This window comes from Hordeum vulgare, chromosome 7H (genome assembly GCF_904849725.1).
Source record: "Hordeum vulgare subsp. vulgare chromosome 7H, MorexV3_pseudomolecules_assembly, whole genome shotgun sequence".
In the NCBI taxonomy this organism is placed as follows: Eukaryota; Viridiplantae; Streptophyta; class Magnoliopsida; order Poales; family Poaceae; genus Hordeum; species Hordeum vulgare.
Window position 1 is genome coordinate 548565028 of NC_058524.1, and position 24058 is coordinate 548589085.

Genomic DNA, 24058 nt, shown 5'->3' on the forward strand with positions numbered 1-24058 from the left:
GGACCCGTAGGTCTATGGTGAACTACTCACACATCATCGGAGAGGTCATGGTGTTGTTGAAGAAGACCTCCGTGTCCTAGTCCCCCCTCCGGCAGGGCACAGGACGTGCCCCAGATGGGATCTTGCGGAGACAGAAGCTTGCGGCGGCGGAAAAGTGATTGCAATAATCTCCTGATTTTTTCTGGAATTTATGGGAATATATAGGTGAAAGACCTAGGGCAAAGGGCCTCCAGGGGGACCACAAGATTGGATGGCGCGGCCACCCTGGCCACGGGGTGGAGGCTTGTGGGACCCCTGGGGCTCCCCTGCCTTGGCTCCCAAGCTCCCCGATCTTCTTCCGTTCCAAAAAAACTCTTTTCGGGGATTTTCTTCCGTTTGGACTCCGTTTCAAAATCTCCTGTGAAAGGGGTCAAAAACATGGAAAAAATAGGTACTGGCACTTGGCACTGAGTTAATAAGTTAGTCCCAAAAAATATATAAAAGGCATGCAAAACATCCAAAGTTTGACAAGATAATAGCATGAAACCATAAAAAAGTATAGATACGTTGGAGACGTATTGATGATCATCACCATGATAGGACTTCGTGTGCGTAGGAAATTTTTTGTTTCCCATGCAACTTTCCTCAACAGTGGCATCATGAGCTAGGTTCATGCGTAGATGTAATCTCGAGCAGAACACAAAAGTTTTTGTGGGCATTGATGTTTGATTTGCTGCCGTCCTTAGTATTTTCTCGATTCGGCGGTATTGTTCGATTGAAGCGGGCCGGACCAACCTTACTCGTACGCTTATGAGAGACCGGTTTCATCGACTAACATGCAACTTGTTGCATAAAGATGACTCGCGGATGTGTGTTTCTTCAACTTTAGTTGAATCGGATTTGACCGAGGCGGTCCTTGGAGAAAGGTTAAATAGCAATTTGCATATCACCATTGTGGCTTTGCGTAAGTAAGATGCGATCATACTAGATACCCATAGCAGCCACGTAAAAGATGCAACAACAAATTAGAGGACGTCTAACTTGTTTTTGCAGGGTATGCATGTGATGTGATATGGCCAAAGACATGATGTGATATATTGGATGTATGAGATGATCATGTTGTAATATTTAAATATCGACTTGCACGTCGATGCTACGGCAACTGGCAGGAGCGATAGGGTTGTCTTTAAACTAACGTTTGTGCTTGCAGATGCGTTTACTATATTGCTAGGTTGTAGCTTTAGTAGTAACAACATAGATAGCACGACAACCTCGATGGCGGCACGGTATTGGAGATCATGGTGGGGCGCCAGTGACGATGAAGATCATGCCGGTGCTTTGGTGATGGAGATCAAGAAGTACAAGATCATGGCCATATCATGTCACTTATGAATTGCATGCGATGTTAATCCTTTTTATGCACCTTATTTTCCTTAGAACGACGGTAGCATTATAAAGTGATCCCTCACTAAATTTCAAGATAAAATTGTGTTCTCCCCGGCTGTGCAATGTTGCGACAACTCGTCGTTTCGAGACACCACGTGATGATCGGGTGTGTTAGACTCAACGTTCACATACAACGGGTGCAAAACAGTTGTACACGCGGAACACTCTGGTTAAACTTGACGAGCCTAGCATGTACATACATGGCCTCGAAACACAAGAGACCAAAAGGTAGAGCATGAATCATATAGTTGATATGATCAACATGGAGATGTTCACCACTGAAACTATACTCAACTCACGTGATGATCGGACTTGAGTTAGTGGATTTGGATCATGTGCCACTCAATTGACTAGAGGGATGTCTATTTTGAGTGGGAGTTATTAGTAATATGATTAGCTAAACTCAATTATCATGAACATAGTCAAAAATGTCTTTGCAAATTATGTTGTAGCTTGCGTTGTAGCTCTACTGTTTTTATATGTTCCTAGAGAAAATTTAGTTGAAAGATGATAGTAGCAATTTTGCGGATTGAGTCTATAAACTGAGGATTGTCCTCATTGCTGCGCAAAAGGCTTATGTCCTTAATGCACCGCTTGGTGTGCTGAACCTAGAGCGTCATCTGTGGATGTTGCGAACATCTGACATACACGTTTTTGATGACTACGTGATAGTTCAGTGCGTAATGCTTAACGACTTAGAATTGGGGCACCGAAGACGTTTTGAAACGTCACAGAAAATATGAGATGTTCCAACAGATGAAATTGGGATTTCATGCTCGTGTCCTTGTTAAGAGGCATGAGACCTCCTGCAAGATTCTTTGTCTACAAAGTAAGGGAGAAAAGCTCAATCGTTGAGCATGTGCTCAGATTGTCTGAGTGCTACAATCGCTTGAATTGAGTGGGAGTTGATCTTCCAGATGAGATAGTGATGGTTCTCCAAAGTCACTTCCACCAAGCTACTAGAGCTTCGTGATGAACTATAACATATCAAGGATACTGATGATCCTTGAGCTATTCGCAATGTTTGACACTGCGAAAGTAGAAATCAAGAAGGAGCATCAATTGTTGATGGTTAGTAAAATCACTAGTTTCAAGAAAGGGAAAGGGTAAGAAGGGATACTTTATGAAACGGCAAAACAGATGCTGCTCTAGTGAAGAAACCCAGGGTTGAACCCAAACCCGAGACTAAGTGCTTCTGTTATGAGGGAAACGGTCACTGAGGCGGAACTACCCTAGATACTTGGTAGATGAGAAGGCTCGCAAAGTTGACAAAAGGATATTGGATATACCTGATATTAATGTGTACCTTACTAGTATTCCTAGTAGCACCAGGGTATTAGATACCGGTTCAGTTGCTAAGTGTTAGTAAATCGAAGTTATAACTACGGATTAAAAGGATACTAGCAAGGGTGAGGTGACGTTGTGTGTTGGAAGTAATTCTAAGGTTGATGTGATCAAACATCGCACGCTCCCTCTACCATCGAGATTGGTGTTAAAGCTAAATAATTGTTATTTGGTGTTTGCGTTGAGCATGAACATGATTGGATCGTGTTTATTGCAATACGATTATTCATTTAAAGCGAATAATGGTTATTCTATTTGCTTGAATAATTACCTTCAATGGTTTATTGAATCTCGATCGTGGTGCTACACATGTTCATAATATTGATGCCAAAAGATACAAAGTAGTAATGATAGTACCACTTACTTGTGGCACTGCCACTTGAGTCATATTGGTATAAAATGCATGAAAAAGCTCCATGTTGATGGATCTTTGTACTCACTCATTTTTGAAATGTTTGAGACATGCAAACCATACCTATTGGTATAAACGCATGAAGAAACTCCATGCAGATGGATCGTTTGGACTCACTTCATTTCGAATCAGTTGAGACATGCAAATCATACCACATGGGCAAGATGACTGAAGGCCTCGTTTTCCAGTGAGATGGAACAAGAAAGTAACTTGTTGGAAGTAATACGTTTTTGATGCTTGCAGTCCAATGAGTGCTGAGGCACGCAGTGGATATCGTTATGTTCTTACTTCACTCACGATTTGAGTAGATACAGGAGTATTTACTTCATGAATCACAAGTCTGGAATACTGAAAAAGTTCAAAGCTATTTCAGAGTGAAGATCGCCGTGACAAGAGGATAAATTGTCTACGATATGATCATAGAAATGAATATCTGAGTTGTGAGTTTTGGTACACAGTTAAGACAATGTGGAAATTGTTTCCCAATTCATGCCACCTAGAACACCATAGTGTGATGGTGTGTCCGAATGTCATAGCCGCACCCTATTGGATATAGTGCATACTATGACGTCTCTTATCGAAATACCACTATCGTTTTGGGTTAGGAATTAGAGACAACCGCATTCACTTTAAATAGGGGACCACGTAATTCCGTTGAGATGACACCATATGAACTATGGTTTGGAGAAACCTAAGCTGACGTTTCTTGAAAGTTTGGGGCTACGACGCTTATGTGAAAAAGTTTCAGTCTGATAAGCTCGAACCCAAAGCGGATAAATGCATCTTCATAGGATATCCAAAACAGTTGGGTACATCTCCTATCTCAGATTCGGAAGCAAAGTGTTTGTTTCTAGAAACGCGTCCTTTCTCGAGGAAAGGTTTCTCTCGAAAGAATTGAGTGGGAGGGTGGTGGAACTTGATGAGGTTATTGAACTTTCACTTCAACCAGTGTGTAGCAGGGTGCATGAAGTTGTTCCTGTGGCGCCTACGCCAATTGAAGTGAAAACTGATGATAGTGATCATTAAGCTTTGGATCAAGTTACTACAAACCTCGTAGGTCGCGTACTGCTACAGAGTAGTACGGTAACCCAGTCTTGGAGGTCATGTTGTTGAACAACAATGAACTTACGAGATATGGAGAAGCGATGGTGGGACCGGATTCCGGCAAATGGCTGGAGGCCATGAAATCCGAGAGAGGATCCATGTATAAAACAAAGTATAGACTTTGGAAGAACTACTTGATGGTCGTAAGACTATTAAGTACATATGGATCTTTAAAAGGAATACATACGACGATGGTGAAAAGTCACCATTAAGAAAAGCTCGACTTATCGCAAAGATATTTCCGACAAGTTCAAATAGTTGACTATGATGAGACTTTCTCACTCGTAGCGATGCTAAAAGTATGTTGGAATTATGTTAGTAGTTGCTGAATTATTTATGAAATATTGCACATAGGATGTCAAAACATTGTTTCCTCGATGGTTTCCTTGAGGAAAGGTTGTATGTGATACAACCAGAAGGTTTTGTCGATCCTAAGGATGCTAACAAGTATGCAAGCTCCAGCGATCCTTCTATGGACTGGTGCAAGCATCTCAGAGTTGGAATATACGCTTTGATGAGATGATCAAAGCTTTTGGGTTTATACAATGTTTATGAGAAACTTGTATTTCCAAAAAAGTGAGTGGGAGCACTATAGAATTTCTGATAAGTATATGTGCTTGACATATTGTTGATCGGAAGTAATGTAGAATTTCTGGAAAGCATAAAGGGTTGTTTGAAAGGAGTTTTTCAAAGGAAAACCTGGATAGAGCTACTTGAACATTGAGCATCAAGATCTATAGAGATAGATCAAAACGCTAAATAGAACTTTCAATGAAATGCATGCCTTGACAAGTTTTTGAAGGAGTTCAAAATAGATCAGCAAAGAAGGAGTTCTTGGTTGTGTTGTAAGGTGTGAATTTGAGTAAGACTCAAAGCCCGACCACGGCAGAAGAAAGAGAAAGGACGAAGGTCATCCCCTATGCCTTAATCGTAGGCTCTAAAGTATGCCATGTTGTGTACCGCACCTGATGTGTGCCTTGCCATACGTCTGTCAAGGGGTACAAAGAGTGATCCAGGATTGAATCACCGAACAACGGTCAAAGTTGTCCTTAGTAACTAATGGAGGTGATTAAAGAGTTAGTCGTAAAGGGTTACGTCGATGCAAGCTTTGACACTAATCCGAATAACTCTAAGGAGTAAAGCGGATTCGTATAGTAGAGCAGTCATTTGGAATAATTTCAAATGGCACGTAGTAGCAACATCTATAGGATAACATAGATATTTGTAAAGCACACACAGATCTGAAAGGTTCAGACTCGTTGACTAAAACCTCTCTCACAAGCAAGACGTGATCAACCCCAGAACTGTATGGGTGTTGGATTCGTTAAAATCACATAGTGATGTGAACTAGATTATCGACTCTAGTGCAGGTTGGAGACTGTTGGAAATATGCCCTAGAGGCAATAATAAATTAGTTATTATTATATTTCTTTGTTCATGATAATCGTTTATTATACATGCTATAATTCTATTGATTGGAAACACAAATACATGTGTGGATACATAGACAAAACACTGTCCCTAGTAAGCCTCTAGTTGACTAGCTCGTTGATCAAGGATGATTAAGGTTTCCTAACCATAGACAAGTGTTGTCACTTGATAAGAGGATCACATCATTAGGAGAATGATGTGATGGACAAGACCCAAACTATAAACGTAGTGTATGATCGTGTTAGTTTATTGCTACTGTTTTCTGCATGTCAATGTATCTGTTCCTATGACCATGAGATCACGCAACTCCTGGGCACTTGAGGAATACCTTGTGGGTTATCAAACGTCGCAACGTAACTGGGTGACTATAAAGGTGCTCTACATGTATCTCCTAAGGTGTCTGTTGGGTTGGCATGGATCAAGACTGGGATTTGTCACTCCGTGTAACAGAGAGGTATCTCGGGGCCCACTCGGTAATACAACATCACAACAAGCCTTGCAAGCAATGTTACTAAGGAGTTAGTTACGGGATCTTGTGTTACGGAACGAGTAAAGAGACTTGCCGGTAACGAGATTGAACTAGGTATGGAGATACCGACGATCGAATCTTGGGCAAGTAACATACCGAAGGACAAAGGGAACAACATAGGGGATTAACCGAATCCTTGACATAGAGGTTCAACCGATAGAGATCTTCGTAGAATATGTGGGAGCCAATATGGACATCCATGTCCCGCTATTGGTTATTGACCAAAGAGTGTCTCAGGTCATGTCTGCATAGTTCTCGAACCCGCAGGGTGTGCACGTTCAGGTTCAGTGATGTTTCGGTATAGTTGAGTTATATTTGTTGGTGACCTAAGTTTTGTTCGGAGTCCCGGATGAGATCCCGGACGTCACGAGGAGTGCCGGAATGGTCCGGAAACGAAGATTGATATATAGGAAGTTGGTATTTGGATTCCGGAAGGTTTTCGGGCATTGCCGGCAGTGTACCGGGAGTGATGAATGGGTTCCGGGGGCCCACTGGATGGGCCCACCACGCCCCAAGGGGTCCACATGGGATTATTGGATGCGCAATAAGGCATAATGGGCTGACAAAGTCATCCAAGGAAATCCCATGAGGAAAAAGTGAAAAATCCAAAAGAGGTGGGAAATTAAGGAAGGAGCCCTAATCCAAGTGGAGTTGGAGGAGGACTCCTCCCTCCTCCACTTCGGCCAACCCAAGGGAGCCTCCCTTGTGGCGCCAAGGCTGCCTCCTCCCTCCTCCTATATATACTAGAGTTTTAGGGCTTTTTGAGACACAACTTTGCCACGTACTGCCCTCTCCTCTAGATCGTAGTGCTTCCTCTAGATCGGTTTTCTGCGGAGCTTGGGCGGAGCCCTGCAGGAATAGATCGCCACCATCACCGGAGCGTCGTCTCGCTGCCGGGGAACTCATCTACATCCCCGTCTCTCTTGCTGGATCAAGAAGGCGAAGATAGTCATCGAGCTGTACGTATGCGGAACGCGGAGGTGCCGTCCGTTCGGCACTTGATCGGGACGGATCACGAGACAGTTCGTGGGACGGATCGTGAAGACGTACCACTACATCAACCGCGTTTATTAATACTTCCGCTTAGCGATCTACAAGAGTATGCGGATCCCATCTCCCTCTCGTAGATGATCATCACCATGATAGGTCTTCGTGTGCTTAGGAATTTTTTTGTTTCCCATGCAATGTTCCCTAACAGTGGGAGGGGGGATTGGGGCCTTGAGAAAGGTGTAACACCACCCGGATGCCTACGCACCCTCTATGAACAATAAAATAAAAAATGATGAAAAACAGTTTCAAAAAAGTCTAAACCTTTGCAACATATAAGATGATCAAACTTTGTAGGTTCTTACAAGTTTTCATGCCAAAATATTATATAGAGAAAGGTCTACAAACAAATTTCAGATTTCAGTGCTAAAAGAGCTCAAAATTTGAAGAACTAAAAAGTTTTTCCTGTATAGAGCTCCTCAAATGTTTTTAGCACGAAAACTTGCAAGCACCTAAAAAGTTTGATCATGTTTGATCTTGCAAAGTTTCATATTTTTTGAATTTTTTTATTTGTTTTGATGTTACTATTCATAGAGGGTGCTGAGGCACCTGGGTGCTGAAAATTCACTCTCTTGGGGCCTTATGGTGGAGGAGGAGGTGTGATGGTGGTTGGGGAGGTGGGGGTGACAGAGGTGGTAGTGGCAGTGACAGGGGATGAGGTGGTATTGGTCAAAGTAATGGAGAGAAGATGACAAGAATGGTAAAGTTTGGTGTGAGGAGGGGCAAAGATGCATGAAGAGGAGCATGGCAACAACAACCATAGTACATGTTGATGAATTGATGGTAGTGGACGCAACGATGAAGAATGAGGAGAAGTGGTGGCAATAGAAATATTACCGGTAGCTAAAGAGACTGCAAAATAGTCATGGTAGTGGTACCAATGCACAAGGCGGCGTGGACACATGTGGTAATGGTGGTGACGGTGCTAGCAGATAGCAACAATAGTTGTGACCCGTTTGATAGTGGAAGCAGATGTAGCATCAGCTAGAGCATCTCTAGCAGACCTCGTATAATCGTCAGAACTGTAAAATTCCGGCGATTATATGGGTTTGGCCGTTTTAACTGTTAGAACAGGCACCGTAAATGAGGTCTGGACCGTAGTTTTTTTGCGATGGCCCACAAACGAGACGTGTGTTGACTCTACCTGCGAGTTCGACTGCTGGATACGGGTCTGAACCCTATTCCTCCATCGCGAAAAATTCCCACCCCTCACCCAGGCCCAGTTCTATGGGTGTACCACCTATGCGGGCGCAGAGGGCCCCCAGGATTTTGGGGCCTCAAATTTGTTTACAGGTCTATTAGGCTTGATAATGATATATGGGCCTCCCGACTGCTCCCCAGCTGCTGACCGCTGCGACGCTACCCTGGGCCTTGTGACGCGCACTAGTGTATGAGACCCAACGATCGAGACGAGACCCAGCGACTAGCGTCTATTAATCGAAGCGACAAAGTGGCTCTTCTTCCTTGTCCCTTCGGCTTTGTCGGATGGTCCCTTGTCTTCGTTTCTCTGTGCGGCAGGTAGCGCTTCTAGCAGTCCAGCGATTAGATCAAGAAAAAGGAGGAGGGCAGGAGAAAACGGCACTACGACAGCCGACACGAACTAGGGAGCAGGGCTGCAGGGTGCAGGTAAGGTTCACACCATCTTCATTATTCAATTTCTCAAGCAGCCAAGCCTCCAGCCTCGTTGCAACCCTTGAGATTTTGTCCGGCCTGACCGTGAGCTCTTGTCCCTTGAGCTTGTCTTGGCTGTCAGGTTGCGAGTATTAATTTTGATCTCTTATAGTCTTGCCTCAAGTTTGTACTTTGTAGCTAACTTTATTATTATCAAAATTGCAAGATTCAAGTCATGTCTTCTCTTAGAAAAATGACTCTGACCATCCCTGTATTTGTTTCATCACTAGAACGGAACTTTTTGAAATTAAAGTTATTAAAGTTCTATATGCGTACTATCATGACATAACAAAGACTTACTGATTTAACCATAATAGCACTTAGAAGTGAAGTATTGAAAAAGATTGATTATGAGGATATTATCAAAAAATTTATTTCAAGAAACCCTAAAAGAATGATGTTATTTAAGTAAACACTTTATGACCAAGAATAAGTATGATTCATGCCCTCGTGTGATTCTTGATATTATTCATTGCTCTCTAAGATCTTTATATTATATTGTAGTTATCTTTTTGAGGCCATATTATATTGTAGTTATATTTATATAGTTTTTCCAGTAAGGTAGGGCCCATTTTACAGTTTCGCACCGGGCCTCGAATTTCATCGGCCCACCCGTGCCTTCACCGTCGGCGCCACAGATTCGCCGCGCGCGCCTCGAATCCGCCGCCTCGCCCCTGCAATCCACCGCCCAAGATGGCCAACTCCGGCGGCTGTGGCAACGACGATCCCGAGAGGGCGCGCCATGCCAGATCCGACGCAGTGCGGAAGCACGCCACCCTGCGGTACACGCGTTGGAGTCATCCGCTGCCGCCGTCGCGGGACATAGAAGTACGACCGCGCGCGCGGCCGCCTCTTCTCCAGCAGCAGCAGTTCCTCTGAGGCGTTGAGCTCGCGCTCCTTCCTCCCCCCGGTGAAGAGGGAGCTAGAGGAACTCCCTTCGGTGAAGATGGAGCCTGACGGAGAGGCGGGACCGGAGCGACCTGCCGGGGGCGTCGTCGGATCGGAGGACTTCCTCCCCCCGGTGGAGGCGGACACCCTTTTGCCTATGATGCTAGCTCGCAGCGCGGGAGGCGGAAGAGGACCGGTAGCGCCATCGGAGGGGCGAGGAGATCGACACCGTGCTCTACGAGCAGGGTGTCGCGTCGGCCCTCGCCTTCGGCGACAAGGTGGAGGAGTGGCGCCGCAAAGCCACTGAGCAGGAGCGCATCTACGTCGACCTGTGCTCCTTCGACGACTACTGAGCACTGCCGCTGGATAACTATCCACGAGCTCCGATAAGCTTAATTTTGCATAGTAGAGTAGGGTAGTTAGCTCCCGTGAGCTCCGGTAGGGTTAGCTTAGTTCGACCCCCCCCCCCTCTAGTAGTTGTGCAGAATAGAATGTAGTATGTATGATCATATAGTATGTGATGAACTATGAATGTTCAGTGTGGTTGCAATTTCTCCTATGATTTTTTTTTTCAAATTATATAATTTCATATACGGGGTCTATTCTGCAGCGTACGGTTTCTCCCCGCAAAAGCACGCTCCATCGAACTATAAATAATTTATGCGGGTTGAAAAAATATAGGGTCTACTAAGAGCAACTCTAGCAGACCCCGCATCCTCCTCGACCCGCAATATAACCGCCAAAATGCGGGTACGAGCCGGAAAGCCTGCCCGACCAGACCCCTCATCCCGCCCCGGCCCACAAAATTTTTTGGGGGGCGCGGCAAATTCCCGACCCTAACCCAGGAAAATGCGTGTTTCCCCCTCGCGGTTGCGGTGCCATGCATCACAGAGAAGCAGTTGGCGGGAGGGACATTTCAGCCCGCGCTCTTTTCCCCCTCCTTCCGCCGCCGCCCCGCCCTTGCTTCCGCCCGCCCGCCGCCGGCGATTCCGGCCATATCTGCAGGCGAGCCGCTGCACCGCCCCTCCGGATCCGGAGAGAAGAGCCGCCCCCCGCCGCCGCCGCCGTCGAGCGCACCCCCTCGTCGCCGCCCGGGATCACCCGCCACCGGATAGTCCCTTTTTTGTGATTTTTGCGAGCTGTGCGAGACGATGGAGTTGACCCCGTGCGAGAAGTTCTTACTATCCGATTCGTCCGATTCGGACGGCTCGGATGTTGAGACCATGCTTGCGAACTTTCGGCAACAAACATTAGTCATGACGCTTGCCATGAAGGAGCATGAAGACGAGAACCGGAAGAGGAGGCGAGGATCGAATGTCGGGCGTATGTGCATTCCTCGGAATCGCCATCTTGGGAACGAGATGTTGGTGCAAGAATATTTCGCGGAGAATCCTACATATCCTCCGCACCTCTTCCAGAGAAGGTACCGAATGCGCCGATCCCTCTTTGTGAAACTTGTTCAAGCTTGCGAAGCAAATTGCTAGTATTTTACTCAAAGAAGGAATGTTGCGGGCTTAAAGGGATTTAGTGCATATCAAAAAATCTTCGCAGCCATGCGGGTGATTGCATATGGCGTTCCGGCTGACTATGCTGATGAGTATCTTCGCATTGGTGAAGATACCATAATTGAGTCTGTGCGTAGATTTGCGAAAGTGATCATCCGTGTCTTCGGTCCTGAGCATCTTCGGGCACCCAATGAAGATGACACAAAGAAATTGATGGCATCTAATGAGAGAAGAGGTTGGCCTGGCATGCTAGGTAGCATTGATTGTATGCATTGGAATTGGAAAAATTGCCCCAAGGCTTGGCAAGGAATGTATTGTGGCAGGTCTCGTGATGCAACAATTGTGCTAGAGGCCGTAGCATCCGAGGATTTATGTATTTGGCATTGCTTTTTTGGTATGCTGAGCACTCTCAATGATATCAATGTGTTGCAACAGTCTCATTTGTTTGCTAGGCTTGCTAGTGGTGATGCTCCTGCTTGCAACTACACTATCAATGGGCATGAATACACAAAGGGGTACTATCTTGCAGATGGTATATACCCTCCTTGGTGCATATTTGTCAAGAGCATCAAAGAACCCAAAACAAAAAAACAATGTGAATTTGCAAGGGTGCAAGAGGCAGCCCGCAAAGACATTGAAAGAGCATTCGGTGTTTTGCAATCTAGGTTTGCCATTGTCCGTGGTCCTGCTCGTTTTTGGGATAAGAAAACCTTGAAGAACATCATAACATGCTGTGTTATTTTGCACAATATGATTCTTGATGATGAGCGAGGATTGAACTTAGAATTCTTTTACGACAATGTGGGTAGCCGTGTCAAACCAGCTAGAGACCCAAACCGCATTAGAGCTTTTTTTGAGACATACAAGGAGATTGAAAATGTAGACACCCACTTTCAACTTCACAAAGATCTCATTGAGCACCATTGGCAATTGGCTGGACAGTGACTTATTTTTGTACCCATTTGTATTGATGACAAGTTTTGTATTGCACTATTTAAGTTTGCTACGGTTATTTGAATAATTATTTGTAATGCGGATGATTATTGTATTATGTTTGATTCGAATAATTCAGTTTGTTTTCGATTGTTGAATTATGTTGTATTTGATATTGACGGGCTGATGATATGCGGGATGCAGCGGCGCAAAGAGCAGATCCCGCAAAGCCGACCCGTAAAAAAGTATATTCCGCGAATATACTTTTTTACGGATCCGTTTGAGGGTCTGCATATGTGCTAGCCCGGGCCAGCCGCAAAAGCTGTTTTGCGTGAACTGTAAACGAGTTTTACGGACAGGCGGGATGTGGGGTTTGCTAGAGTTGCTATGTTCTTACCATGCTAGACATCACAAGAGTCACCACGACATTATTGTATAATGTTGAGTTGCCACAAAGCTACACGGTGATCCAAATAAGGCATAAGCTTCGTTAGACACAAAATAATATGTCGAGTTGCGAATATTACAGGTTAATGCCGGATTGGCTTGACTGCCTCCTGAGAACTTTCTAATTGTTGCGAGTACTTCTGTCTGCTTTGAACATTCTGTTGATATGGTTATCTAATATATGGCCTTTAAGTGCACGAAATCAATTCTTTTTCTTTTTTGCGAGTGAAGCTTTGGCAATTACATTCCATGTGGTTGAACCAACTTATCAGGGTTTAAGTCCTAAGTTTGACATTGATGATTGCATTTCTTTATAATTATTTTAAGTCTTTTGATGATGTGCGTTCAGTTAAAAAAGACGTTCTCGTCGACTATGAAGACATCTATGACGACTTCGTTAACTTTAAAATGATATGTCAGTTCAGTCTTTCAAAGTTGTCCATAAAAGTAAAGTATACGTGTGTATGTTCATAAAGATAAACGTATGTACATATGGAAGTAATTTTGAGACGCAAATGTTTACAACTATAGCAAAGCTGCACTAGCGGGGACGTGATGTTTTTGAGTCCGAACTCAAATGAACTCGAGTGAACAGTATGGTCAAAAAATATTCAAATTAACAAAAGTTCCCAGTGCTTCGTCAAAAGATAACATTTGTAGAAGTCGTAGCAAAAATAACAAAATTGATGCTTCAAAAATGTTATTTACATAACATTTTGGGTACTGATTTTATTTTTTTCATGACTTCTACCAATGTCAAATTTTGTAAAATTTTACAAGCACTGAGAACTTTTGTCAATGATTGCAGCAAAAATATTCAGATCTTTTTCAAATATTTTTCAGTTATTTTCGAATTTACTGTTCATTCTAAGTTCAAATGAGCTTGGGGGCAAAACATGACTTTCCCACTAGCTAGCTTAACTAGGCATCTAAAGAAAAAGTCCGTCCATATCTTCTACCCTCCGTTTCAGTTTATAAGTCCGGCACGTGTATCTAGGTCGTCAATTAGCTAGTAGATGGAAGTAATTATTGCCTTTGAATATATGCTGCCATTAATTAGGTTTCAGTTACTATGAAACTCCGGTGGTCATCTAGCAACCGTGGTCAATTATTTAATTCACATATAGCAAAAAATGGTAGAACTTAATTCACACAACGTGCATGACCAATCGGTTTAATTGGGTGTTTATCTTTGTAGATAAATAATTTCACTTTATCTATGCATTTTGAGATAATTTAAGTATGCTCTTTACGGATTTTTTTGATAATAATTCGGTTACAACGTAGCATTTGAATAAGCATTCATCTTTAAAACATATTAAATTATAAAATTAATTTGGTAATGTATAGCTGAAATAACGATATCCATTTAATAAAGATTCATGCGGCTCTTGAGAGAAACTAATCTTTTAATGCATTTTTTGCTCGAATGATTACTATGAGTAGTCTATGTGTTAATCTTAAAAATGTTATGTTTTGATGATGCATTTATGAAGAACCTCCTTATCCTATCAACGTACATTTAAAAGTTTCTGGATTGGCAAGCTACAACTTCGTCGTCTTGGGCTTCTTGGCTGAACGTCTACTATAAATCTATCCACTCACAATGCTTTCAACTCACCAAAACAAAGCAACTCTCATTTGTCGTTTTATCCCTTTGTCGGAAATGGCTCGCAAGAAGGTGGCCCTTCGGTATATCCTCGATAAAAAGTCTCGATGCGCTACTTTAAAGAAGCGTCGCGAGGGCTTGCAAAAGAAGGCAGAGGAGTTGGCCATCATGTGCAATGCCACAACATGCGTCCTAGTGTATGGCGAAGGTGAGGCGGTACCAAAGGTGTTCCCATCTCACGCTGAGGCGGTGCCTATACTGACTCGGTACAAGAATATGCCAGAGGGGAGGTTCAAGAAGACGGTGAATCACGAAGACTTTCTCAGCCAACACTTTAGCAAGCTCCTGGCCAAGGGAGACAAATTCCGTGGGGTCTGCCAGGACAACGAGACCAGAATCCTCCTACACAAGGCCATGCTCGAAAGCAACCTCACGAGCCTCGATGGCCTCAACGTCGAGGATCTCACGAATGTTGGCCTAAAGCTAGAGGTTATCCTCCAAAGCACGGGGGAAAGCATCACAAAAATTAGTGGCCAACCTCCAGTCTTCCAGCCTGAGGAGCCATACGTCACCAACAACATGGACATGGGGCCTCCGTCAATGTATCACGCACCACCACCAACTCCATACGTCACCAACTACATGCACATGGAGTCACCATCGACTTATCAGGCACCACCATTGGCGCCATACATCAATCACAACATGGACATGGAGTCTTCAGCGATGTATCAGGCGCCATCGCCAATTCCTTACGTCACTACTGGCATGGACATGGGGCCTCTGACAATGTTTGAGGCCCGACCGCAGCAACAAGAGGATTCACTTGACATGATGAGGTATGGAGGAGACCTCAATGCCCTGGTCTATAGTGGATACAAGTCTAATGGTTGTAATGACACAAGCACTGGCTTCTCTAGTGGTGATATTCCGAAGAAGTCGTTTGAGGTGGGGTTTGGTTGGCAGTTCGGTGGCGCTGATCCCGAAGCGTCTTCTTCGAGTCATTTCCCCCCAATGTAAGTCATGAGACAATGGTTAAAAAATGAAAGCAAGGAGAGGATCTTTACATGCAATCCCATCAATAATAAGAGACATCTAGTCTTGGTTTGCTATTTGAGTGAAAGCATATTTCATTTAGTCATTGGAATTGTTATTATGGATGTGGTCAATGATCTATTTGTTTGATCTCCTCTATTTAGCTTGTTCTAACTTCTATGTTGCACCTACTCTTTGTGTAAACATGCATGTGTTGTCACGCACACCTTTTTTGATAGTTTTTGTTTACTCTTAACGTCGCGTGAAGTTATACAACCATGAAGAGTTCACTCCCGATGTCTGCATAGCTAGATGCACACAACCTATACAAATATATCATAGTTCTAGGAAAGTTAAAACACGTGACATTGTTTGACACAAAAAAAAAGAAAAACTTCGAGAAACGGAAGACTGATCCGATGATCACACCTTCATCCATGTTAGGTAAAGAACACCTTAAAGATCACCAATTCTATTGTAAAATGCTTCCTGTGTACTGTATCCTAAGTGGGGTCATTTCCCAACCACAAGTCCCGCCAAAACCTAACATGTGAGTTGTCCTTGATAGTGATAGTTTTAGACCAGAAAAAGAGTCGTGTTTGCTTCACCAAAAACAACCGAAAGGTGGGAGTCCTCGGTTTTCCTCTAGACCTAGGACAGAACCTTAGAGCTCGTATATTTAGTACCGAATATATCATGCCATGCCTCATCCTTGGTAAGAAGTTTGAGTAATTACTTATGGATAATACATATGTGGTGACTTCTCTCGATGCCAATCTCTAAGGCGTAGTACCTTTGAAAATGAAATTAATGAGCTCCTTCGTAATGTTCTAAGCTATTATAACAAATATTTTGATTTAGTAAACACAAGTTTAGTCCAATACTGAATTAATCCGCAAGTCATTCGGAGGCAACTAGAAAGGAGTATCCAACAAGAAATTCTAAAGGGCGAATGAAAATGGTTTGTACGTCAACAGTAAATAGGATGTAAGCATGAATGCTATTCACATTAAATTTTCTCCACTTTTGCATATTTGGTGTATTAAGCCTATTGTAAATAAGCAACCACATAAATACTTTAAACTCCAGTTTTTCACTTTGAAGAAACACATCATCTAAATAATCATATTAGAAAGCACATAATTGGTAAGGATATGTCATCCTACGTAGAGAAAATGCATCCCTTTCCAACTATTGAGAAACTTTATATTCCTTCATCCACGTGTATCCATTCCTAGTGGTCTAGCATAATCATACACATTTCTATTATAACCAACAAATTCCTCTTTCTACTTGATGTTCAAATCTACATTTGACGCTTTCTCTTCATATGGTATATAAGTAAATGAATGTGCAAAAGAGTCTGTAGGAGATGTAGGATTGCTTCAATAATGTTCAAGGCCTAGCATGATGAGAATATGATGGCAAATTTAGTGGGACTTGACGACCCACGAGTATTGGGGATCAATCGTAGTCCTTGCGATAAGTAAGAATATCGAACCCAATGAGGAGCAAAAGGAAACGATAAACAGTTTTCGGCAAGGTATTGACTACAAGTGTTGTGATTAATAGTGATATATAGTTTTATAGCAAGATAATTGGTAACAGGTAACAATTAACAAGAGTAGCAAGTGTGCAGCAAGGTGTCCCAGTCCTTTTTTCTAGCAAACGACAAGCCTAGAAGTTCTCTTATATAGAGGAAAACACTCTCAAGTACACATGAGAATTTCTATCTAGTCATGTTCATCATGTTGAGTCGATTCACGTTTGTTACTTTCGTAATTTGATATGTGGGCGGACCGGTGCTAAGGTGTTGTTATTAGTTGAATAAGCAACCCACTTATGATTGCCCCATCTCGCAAGCATCCTCAAGTACGAAAGAATAATTAAGATAAATCTAACCATAGCATGAAACATATAATCCAAATCACCTCCTTATAAAATAATGAACAAACTAGGGATTAGGCTTATATCACTCTAGCAACTCATCATCTACTTATTTATCTACAATGCCTTCCCTTAGGCCCAAAATATGCTGAAGTTTCATGTGGTCGACGTTCACATGACACCACTAAAGGAAGCAACAACACACAAACTATCGAATGAATACCAACTTCACACGATTACTTATAACTAGACTTCTCCCATGTCCCCGAGAACAAAAGCAACTACTCACATATTATATTCCATCAAGAAAACCAACAATCATTAACTACAAGAAGTAATCAAAACTACTAGTAACCCACATGTACCAATCTGAGGTTTTGAGACAAAGATTGAATACAACAGATGAACTAGGGTTTGAGAAGATGTTAATGAATATTGGCCCTCCCAGAGGTGATGATGATGGCTTCAATTTCCCCCTCCGAGAGGTGACTTTCCCCAGCAGAATCTCTCTACTAGAGAGCAAAAGGGCATGTGTCCAGGTTTCTGCCTTGAGACGACAACACTTCGTCCTGAAAGTATCTTCTTAATTTTTTCCTAGGTCAAAACCCATCATATAGCATAAGAGGGGGGTCAGAGGCCGCCTTTGGGCCTGCCAAGCCATCAGGGCGTGCCTACGGGGCAGGCGCGCCCTGTTGGCTTGGCACCAATAGGTGGCCCCTCCTCCTGTACTTCCTTGTTGCATAAATTCAGATATATTCAACAAAAAATCCTCGTGAAGTTTCAAGTCATTTGGAGTCCAAATAATTTTCAACCTTTTTCTTGGTTTTCAGGTCTACAATTCTAGTTTCCGGCAATTTCCCTCTTTGTGATGTATGTGTAAATTAAGAGGGAAAAGGCATAAGCATTGTATCATAGAATAATGACCAAGAATAATATAGTTATCAATAAGAAATCATGATGCAAAATGGACGTATCAAGACTACCCGTGATAATGGGATAAGGTGAATGAGTACAAAAGGCAAACAAGATATGAGTCATGGCTAGAGTTGTAGGTAACATGGAGAAAAGCTGAATATACTTTGAGTTTACCAAGTAGTTCTATGCTTGTAGTTTCCTTAAACTATCGGCGAATTCTAAACATGTAATCATTCCATGCTTTCACACTTCAAATGGGGGGGGGGGGTCATGACAAAAATTAGAGTGGATAAACAAAGTCACAATATCATTCAAAATGATTTCAAAATTCAAGTTAATTGGAAAATTAAGGACATACATCAAGGCTAGATTTATGTGACAGGATGGAAGAAATGCATGAGTGCTTTAATGTTAATTCACTTCTAGAGGAAAGAGAATAGAGAAATCAAGCATAGGAATTGGAGCCCACAAGTGACCTTGACTATCTATAATTAAGAATGCATTGCTAAAATACCCGACCATTCGTCGGGCGAGACCGGGCTTCAAATCGGGCCTAACCATGCTGCACGCAAAAAACCCAGGTCCAAGCCCAGCCCTACCCAGGCACCGGGCCTAGAAATAAGGCCCAAGCCCGACCCATCAGTGTAAAAGCCCGTCAGGAATAACACTGGGCCTCTTTGCTAAATCGTGAATATGAAAGGCCCGAGCCCAGCCCGGGCCAACCTCCAGGCTTAAAATCTAGACCTAGGCACGGTCCGCACGCAGCACTGGGTCGGACCGAGTTGGGTCGGGCCGGGTGTCCCATGGCTAGTTATAATCGATAATGGGGTACATGTTACTTATAAGTGACCTTTATTTAATGTTTAACATGCTACATTCCATGTCTGAATATTGAAATGGCAAGAACATGGTGAGGTGAGCGGGGGCACGTTTCACACATACGTTGACGAGCGTTACAATAATGAGAGGAACTACAATGAAGATGTAGGTGACTAATAAATAAGTGATAGGCAACATAACTTGATGGCGGTAACTCGACAAGTCAATTCATTTATCTAATTTGGCAACACCTAAGTAGTTCTTATAAAGTTTAATTTTATTCTTTCTTTCTAAAATTAGATGATCTTATTGATATTTTAAATGACTATCTGATACGTCCATTTTGCATCATGTCTTTCCACTGTATTTATTATATTTTGAAGTCATATTACCTTTTATTATGCAATTATAAGTTTTTCTCTCTTAAAATGCAAGGTACACCCCAAGAGGAAGATTATTGACAGCTGGAATTCTGACCTAAAAAAGCTACAACAAAGATAGAAATTTTGTGGAGCTCCAAGTGACATGAAGAGTTAGGGGACTTGTTTTGGAATTTATTAAAAATACTAGAAAGAAAAAAATACCGGAGACGAGTGACGACGAGATGATGTGTATACTTCTCGCACCTCGTTGGTTACCCCAAGTGGAAGGTCGAGATGTAGTCAGCAAGTTCTCCCTTAAACGAAGACTGTAAGGTTTATCGAACCAGGAGGACTCCTAGGATCAACAAGTAGGTGTGGCAAGTCCTGGTCAGCAGGAGACGTGGACCTGCACACACAACAAATAACTTTGCTCCCAACGAGTACAGAGAGGTTGTCAATATCTCCGACCTTGTAGTTTGCAAAAGATCAAAACACAAGTGGGAAAGGTAATACTGTTGGAAATATGCCCTAGAGGCAATGATAAATAGTTATTATTATATTTTCTATTTAAAGATAATCGTTTATTATCCATGCTATAATTGTATTGAATGAAAACATAGATACATGTGTGGATACATAGACAAAACAATGTCCCTAGCAAGCCTTTAGTTGGCTAGCTAGTTGATCAAGGATAGTCAAGGTTTGCTGACTATGTGCAAAGTGTTGTTGCTTGATAACTGGATCACATCATTAGGAGAATCATGTGATGGACTAGACCCAAACTATGAACGTAGCATATTGACCGTGTCGTTTTATTGCTATTGTTTTCTGCATGTCAAGTATTTGTTCCTATGACCATGAGATCATATAACTCACTAGCACCGGAGGAATACCTTGGGTGCATCAAACGTCGCAACGTAACTGGGTGACTATAAATGTGCGCTACAGGTATCTCCGAAGGTGTCCGTTGAGTTAGTATGAATCAAGTCTGGGATTTGTCACTCCGTGTGACGGAGAGGTATCTAGGGGCCCACTTGGTAATACAACATCACACACAAGCCTTGCAAGCAATGTGACTAAGTGTAAGTCACGGGATCTTGTATTACGGAACGAGTAAAGAGACTTGCCGGTAACGAGATTGAAATAGGTATGCGGATACCGACGATCGAATCTCGGGCAAGTAACATACCGAAGGACAAAGGGAATGACATACGGGATTATATGAGTTGTTGACACTGAGATTTAACCGATAAGATCTTCGGAGAATATGTAGGATCCAATATGGGCATCCAGGTCCCGCTATTACGTATTGACCAAGGAGTGCCCCGGGGCATGTCTACATAGTTCTCGAACCCGCAGGGTCTGCACACTTAAGGTTCGATGATGTTTTAGTATAGTTGAGTTATATGTGTGGTTACCGAATGTTGTTCGAAGTCCTAGATGCGATCACGGACGTCACGAGGGTTTCCAGAATGGTCCGGAAACGAAGATTGATATATAGGATAGTTTCATTTGGTCACCGGAAAGTTTTGGACAATTCCGGCACTGTACCAGGAGTGACAAATGGATTCCGGGAGTTCACCGGGAGGGGCCCACCCACCCGGGTGTGAGCCCAAGGCTCTAGGGTGGCGCCACAAGTCCCTAGTGGGATGGTGGAGTTAGCCCAAGGGGCCCATGGCGCCACTTAAAGAAATACCAAAATAAAATAAAAGGAAAAAGGAAAAAAGGGGAGGTGGGAAGGAAGAGGAGGACTCCTCCTTCCCCAAACCGAATTGGAGGAGGAGTCCTCCTCCTCCTAGCGTCGGCGCACCCCTTGAGGGCTTGGCCCTCAAGGCAAGCCCCTTCCCCTCCCTTCTATATATAGTGGTATTTTAAGGCTGATTTGAGACAACTTTTGCCACGTGCAATTCAACCCTAAACGACATAGTTCTACCTCTAGATCGCATTTCTGCGGAGCTCGGGCGGAGCCGTGCAGGAGTAGATCATCACCACCACCGGAGCGACATCATGCTGCCAGAGAACTCATCTACTTCTCCATCTTGCTTGCTGGATCAAGAAGGCCGAGATCATCGTCGAGCTGAACGTTTGCTGAACGTGGAGGTGCCGTGTGTTCGGCACTAGATCGGAACGAATCGTGGGACGGTTCATGGGACGGTTTGTGGGGCGGTTCGAGGGACGTTAAGACGTTCCACTACATCAACCGCGTTTCTTAACGCTTCCTGCTATGCGATCTACAAGGGTACGTAGATCCAAATCTCCTTTCATAGATGGACATCACCATGATAGGTCTTCGTGTGCGTAGGAAATTTTTTGTTTCCCATTCAACGTTCCCCGACAATGGCATCATGAGCTAGGTTCATGCGTAGATGTTATCTCGAGTAGAACACAAAATGTTTTGTAGAGTTCGATTTGCTGCCCTCCTTAGTCCTTTCTCGATTCAGCGGTATTGTTGGATTGAAGCGGCCCGGACCGACATTACTCGTACGCTTACGAGAGACTGGTTTCATCGATTAACATGCAACCTCGTTGCATAAAGATGACTGGCGGGTGTCGGTTTCTTAAACTTTAGTTGAATTGGTTTTGACCGAGGCGGTCCTTGGAGAGGTTAAATAGTAATTTGCACATCTCCGTTGTGGTTTTTGTGTAAGTAAGATGCGATCATACTAGATACCCCTAGCAGCCACGTAAAACATGCAGCAACAAATTAGAGGACGTCTAACTTGTTTTTGCAGGGTATGCTTGTGATATCTTATGGCCAATGACGTGATGTGATATATTGGATGTATGAGATGATCATGTTGTAATAGTTAATATCGACTTGCACGTCGATGGTACGTCAATCGGCAGGAGCCATAGGGTTGTCTTTAAACTAACGTTTGTGTTTGCAGATGCGTTTACTATATTGCTAGGACATAGCTTTAGTAGTAATAGCATAAGTAGCACGACAACCTCGATGGCGACACGTTGATGGAGATCATGATGATGGATATCATGGTGTGGCGCTGATACGTCTCCATCATAACCACTTTTCCAAACTCTTTTGCCCTTGTTTTGGACTCTAATTTGCATGATTTGAATGGAGCTAACCAGGACTGACGCTGTTTTCAGCAAAATTGCCATGGTGTTGTTTTTGCGCAGAAATAAAAGTTCTCGGAATGACCTGGAAATCTACGAGAATTTTTTGTGGAATATATAAAAAATACTGGCGCAAGAATTACCTGGAGACGTGGAGCGAGGAGCCCACAAGCCCAGGAGGCGCGGGCCCCCCTAGTCGCGCCTAGCAGGCTTGTGAGGCCCTCGTGGCTCTGCAGCCTCCAACTCCAGCTCTATATATTCTCTTTCGCCCAGAAAAAATTAAGAAAGGAGAGTTCATCACGTTTCACGATACAGAGCCGCTGCCACCACCTGTTCTTCCTCTGGAGGGAAGATCTGGAGTCCGTTGGGCTCCGGAGAGGGGAAATCGACACCGTCGTCATCACCAACCATCCTTCATCGCCAATTCCATGATGATCTTCATCGTTCGTGAGTAATCTCATCGTAGGCTTGCTGGATGGTGATGGGTTGGATGAGATCTATCATGTAATCGAGTTAGTTTTGATGGGGTTTCATCCCTAGTATCCACTATGTTCAGAGATTGATGTTGCGACTACGTTGCTATGCTTAATGCTTGTCATTAGGGCCCGAGTGCCATGATTTCAGATCTGAAGCTATTATGTTTTCATCAATACATGTGTGTTCTTGATCCTATCTTGCAAGTTGTAGTCACCTACTATGTGTTATGACCCGGCAACCCCGGAGTGACAATAGCCGGATCCACTCCCAGAGATGACCATAGTATGAGGAGTTCATGTATTCACTATGTGCTAATGCTCTGTTCAGGTTCTCTATTAAAAGGAGACCTTACTATCCCTTAGTTTCCATTAGGACCCTGCTGCCACGGGAGGGATGGACAATAGATGTGATGCAAGTTCTTTTCCCTAAGCACGTATGACTAAATACGGAATACATGCCTACATTACATTGACGAATTGGAGCTAGTTACATATCACCCTATGTTATAACTGATACATGATGAGTGTCATCCGGCAAAATTATCCATCACCGATCCAATGCCTACAAGTCTTTTCCTACTCGTCCTTGCTAAGTTACTTTACCGCTACTGCTGTCACTACTATTACCGTTACTATCACACTACTTTGCTACTGAAACTTTGCTGCAGATACTAAATCATTCAGGTGTGGTTGAATTGACAACTCAACTGCTAATACTCGAGAATATTCTTTGGCTTCCCCTTGTGTCGAATCAATAAATTTGGGTTGAATACTCTACCCTCGAAAACTATTGCGATCCCCTATACTTGTGGGTTATCAAGACCTTTTTCTGGCGCCGTTGCCGGGGAGGCATAGCTCTATTCTCTGAGTCACTTGGGATTTACATCTGTTGATCACTATGAGGAATCTGATACGTCTCCAACGTATCTATAATTTTTTATGGTTTCATGCTATTATCCTGTCAAATTTTGGATGTTTTGTATGCCTTTTATATCTTTTTTGGGACTAACCTATTAACTCAGTGCCAAGTGCCAGTTCCTGTTTTTTCCGTGTTTTTGACCCTTTTTAGAGGAGGATTTTAAACGGAGTCCAAACGGAATAAAACTTCCAAAAAGATTTTTCCGAAACAGAAGAAGATCACGAA

At 43.2% G+C, this 24058-nt stretch overlaps 1 protein-coding gene and 1 pseudogene across 1 annotated transcript; both read left to right on the forward strand.

Moving 5' to 3' along the window:
* The first annotated feature begins 14371 nt into the window (after positions 1-14371).
* On the forward strand, positions 14372-15406 carry LOC123412976 (MADS-box transcription factor ANR1-like). The gene has a single exon (XM_045105926.1). The coding sequence runs from the start codon at positions 14403-14405 to the stop codon at positions 15363-15365; it is 963 nt and encodes a 320-aa protein (XP_044961861.1). The 5' UTR covers positions 14372-14402; the 3' UTR covers positions 15366-15406.
* Positions 15407-19005: 3599 nt separating this feature from the next.
* LOC123409267 overlaps positions 19006-24058 on the forward strand; it is a 65591-nt pseudogene continuing 60538 nt past the window's right edge.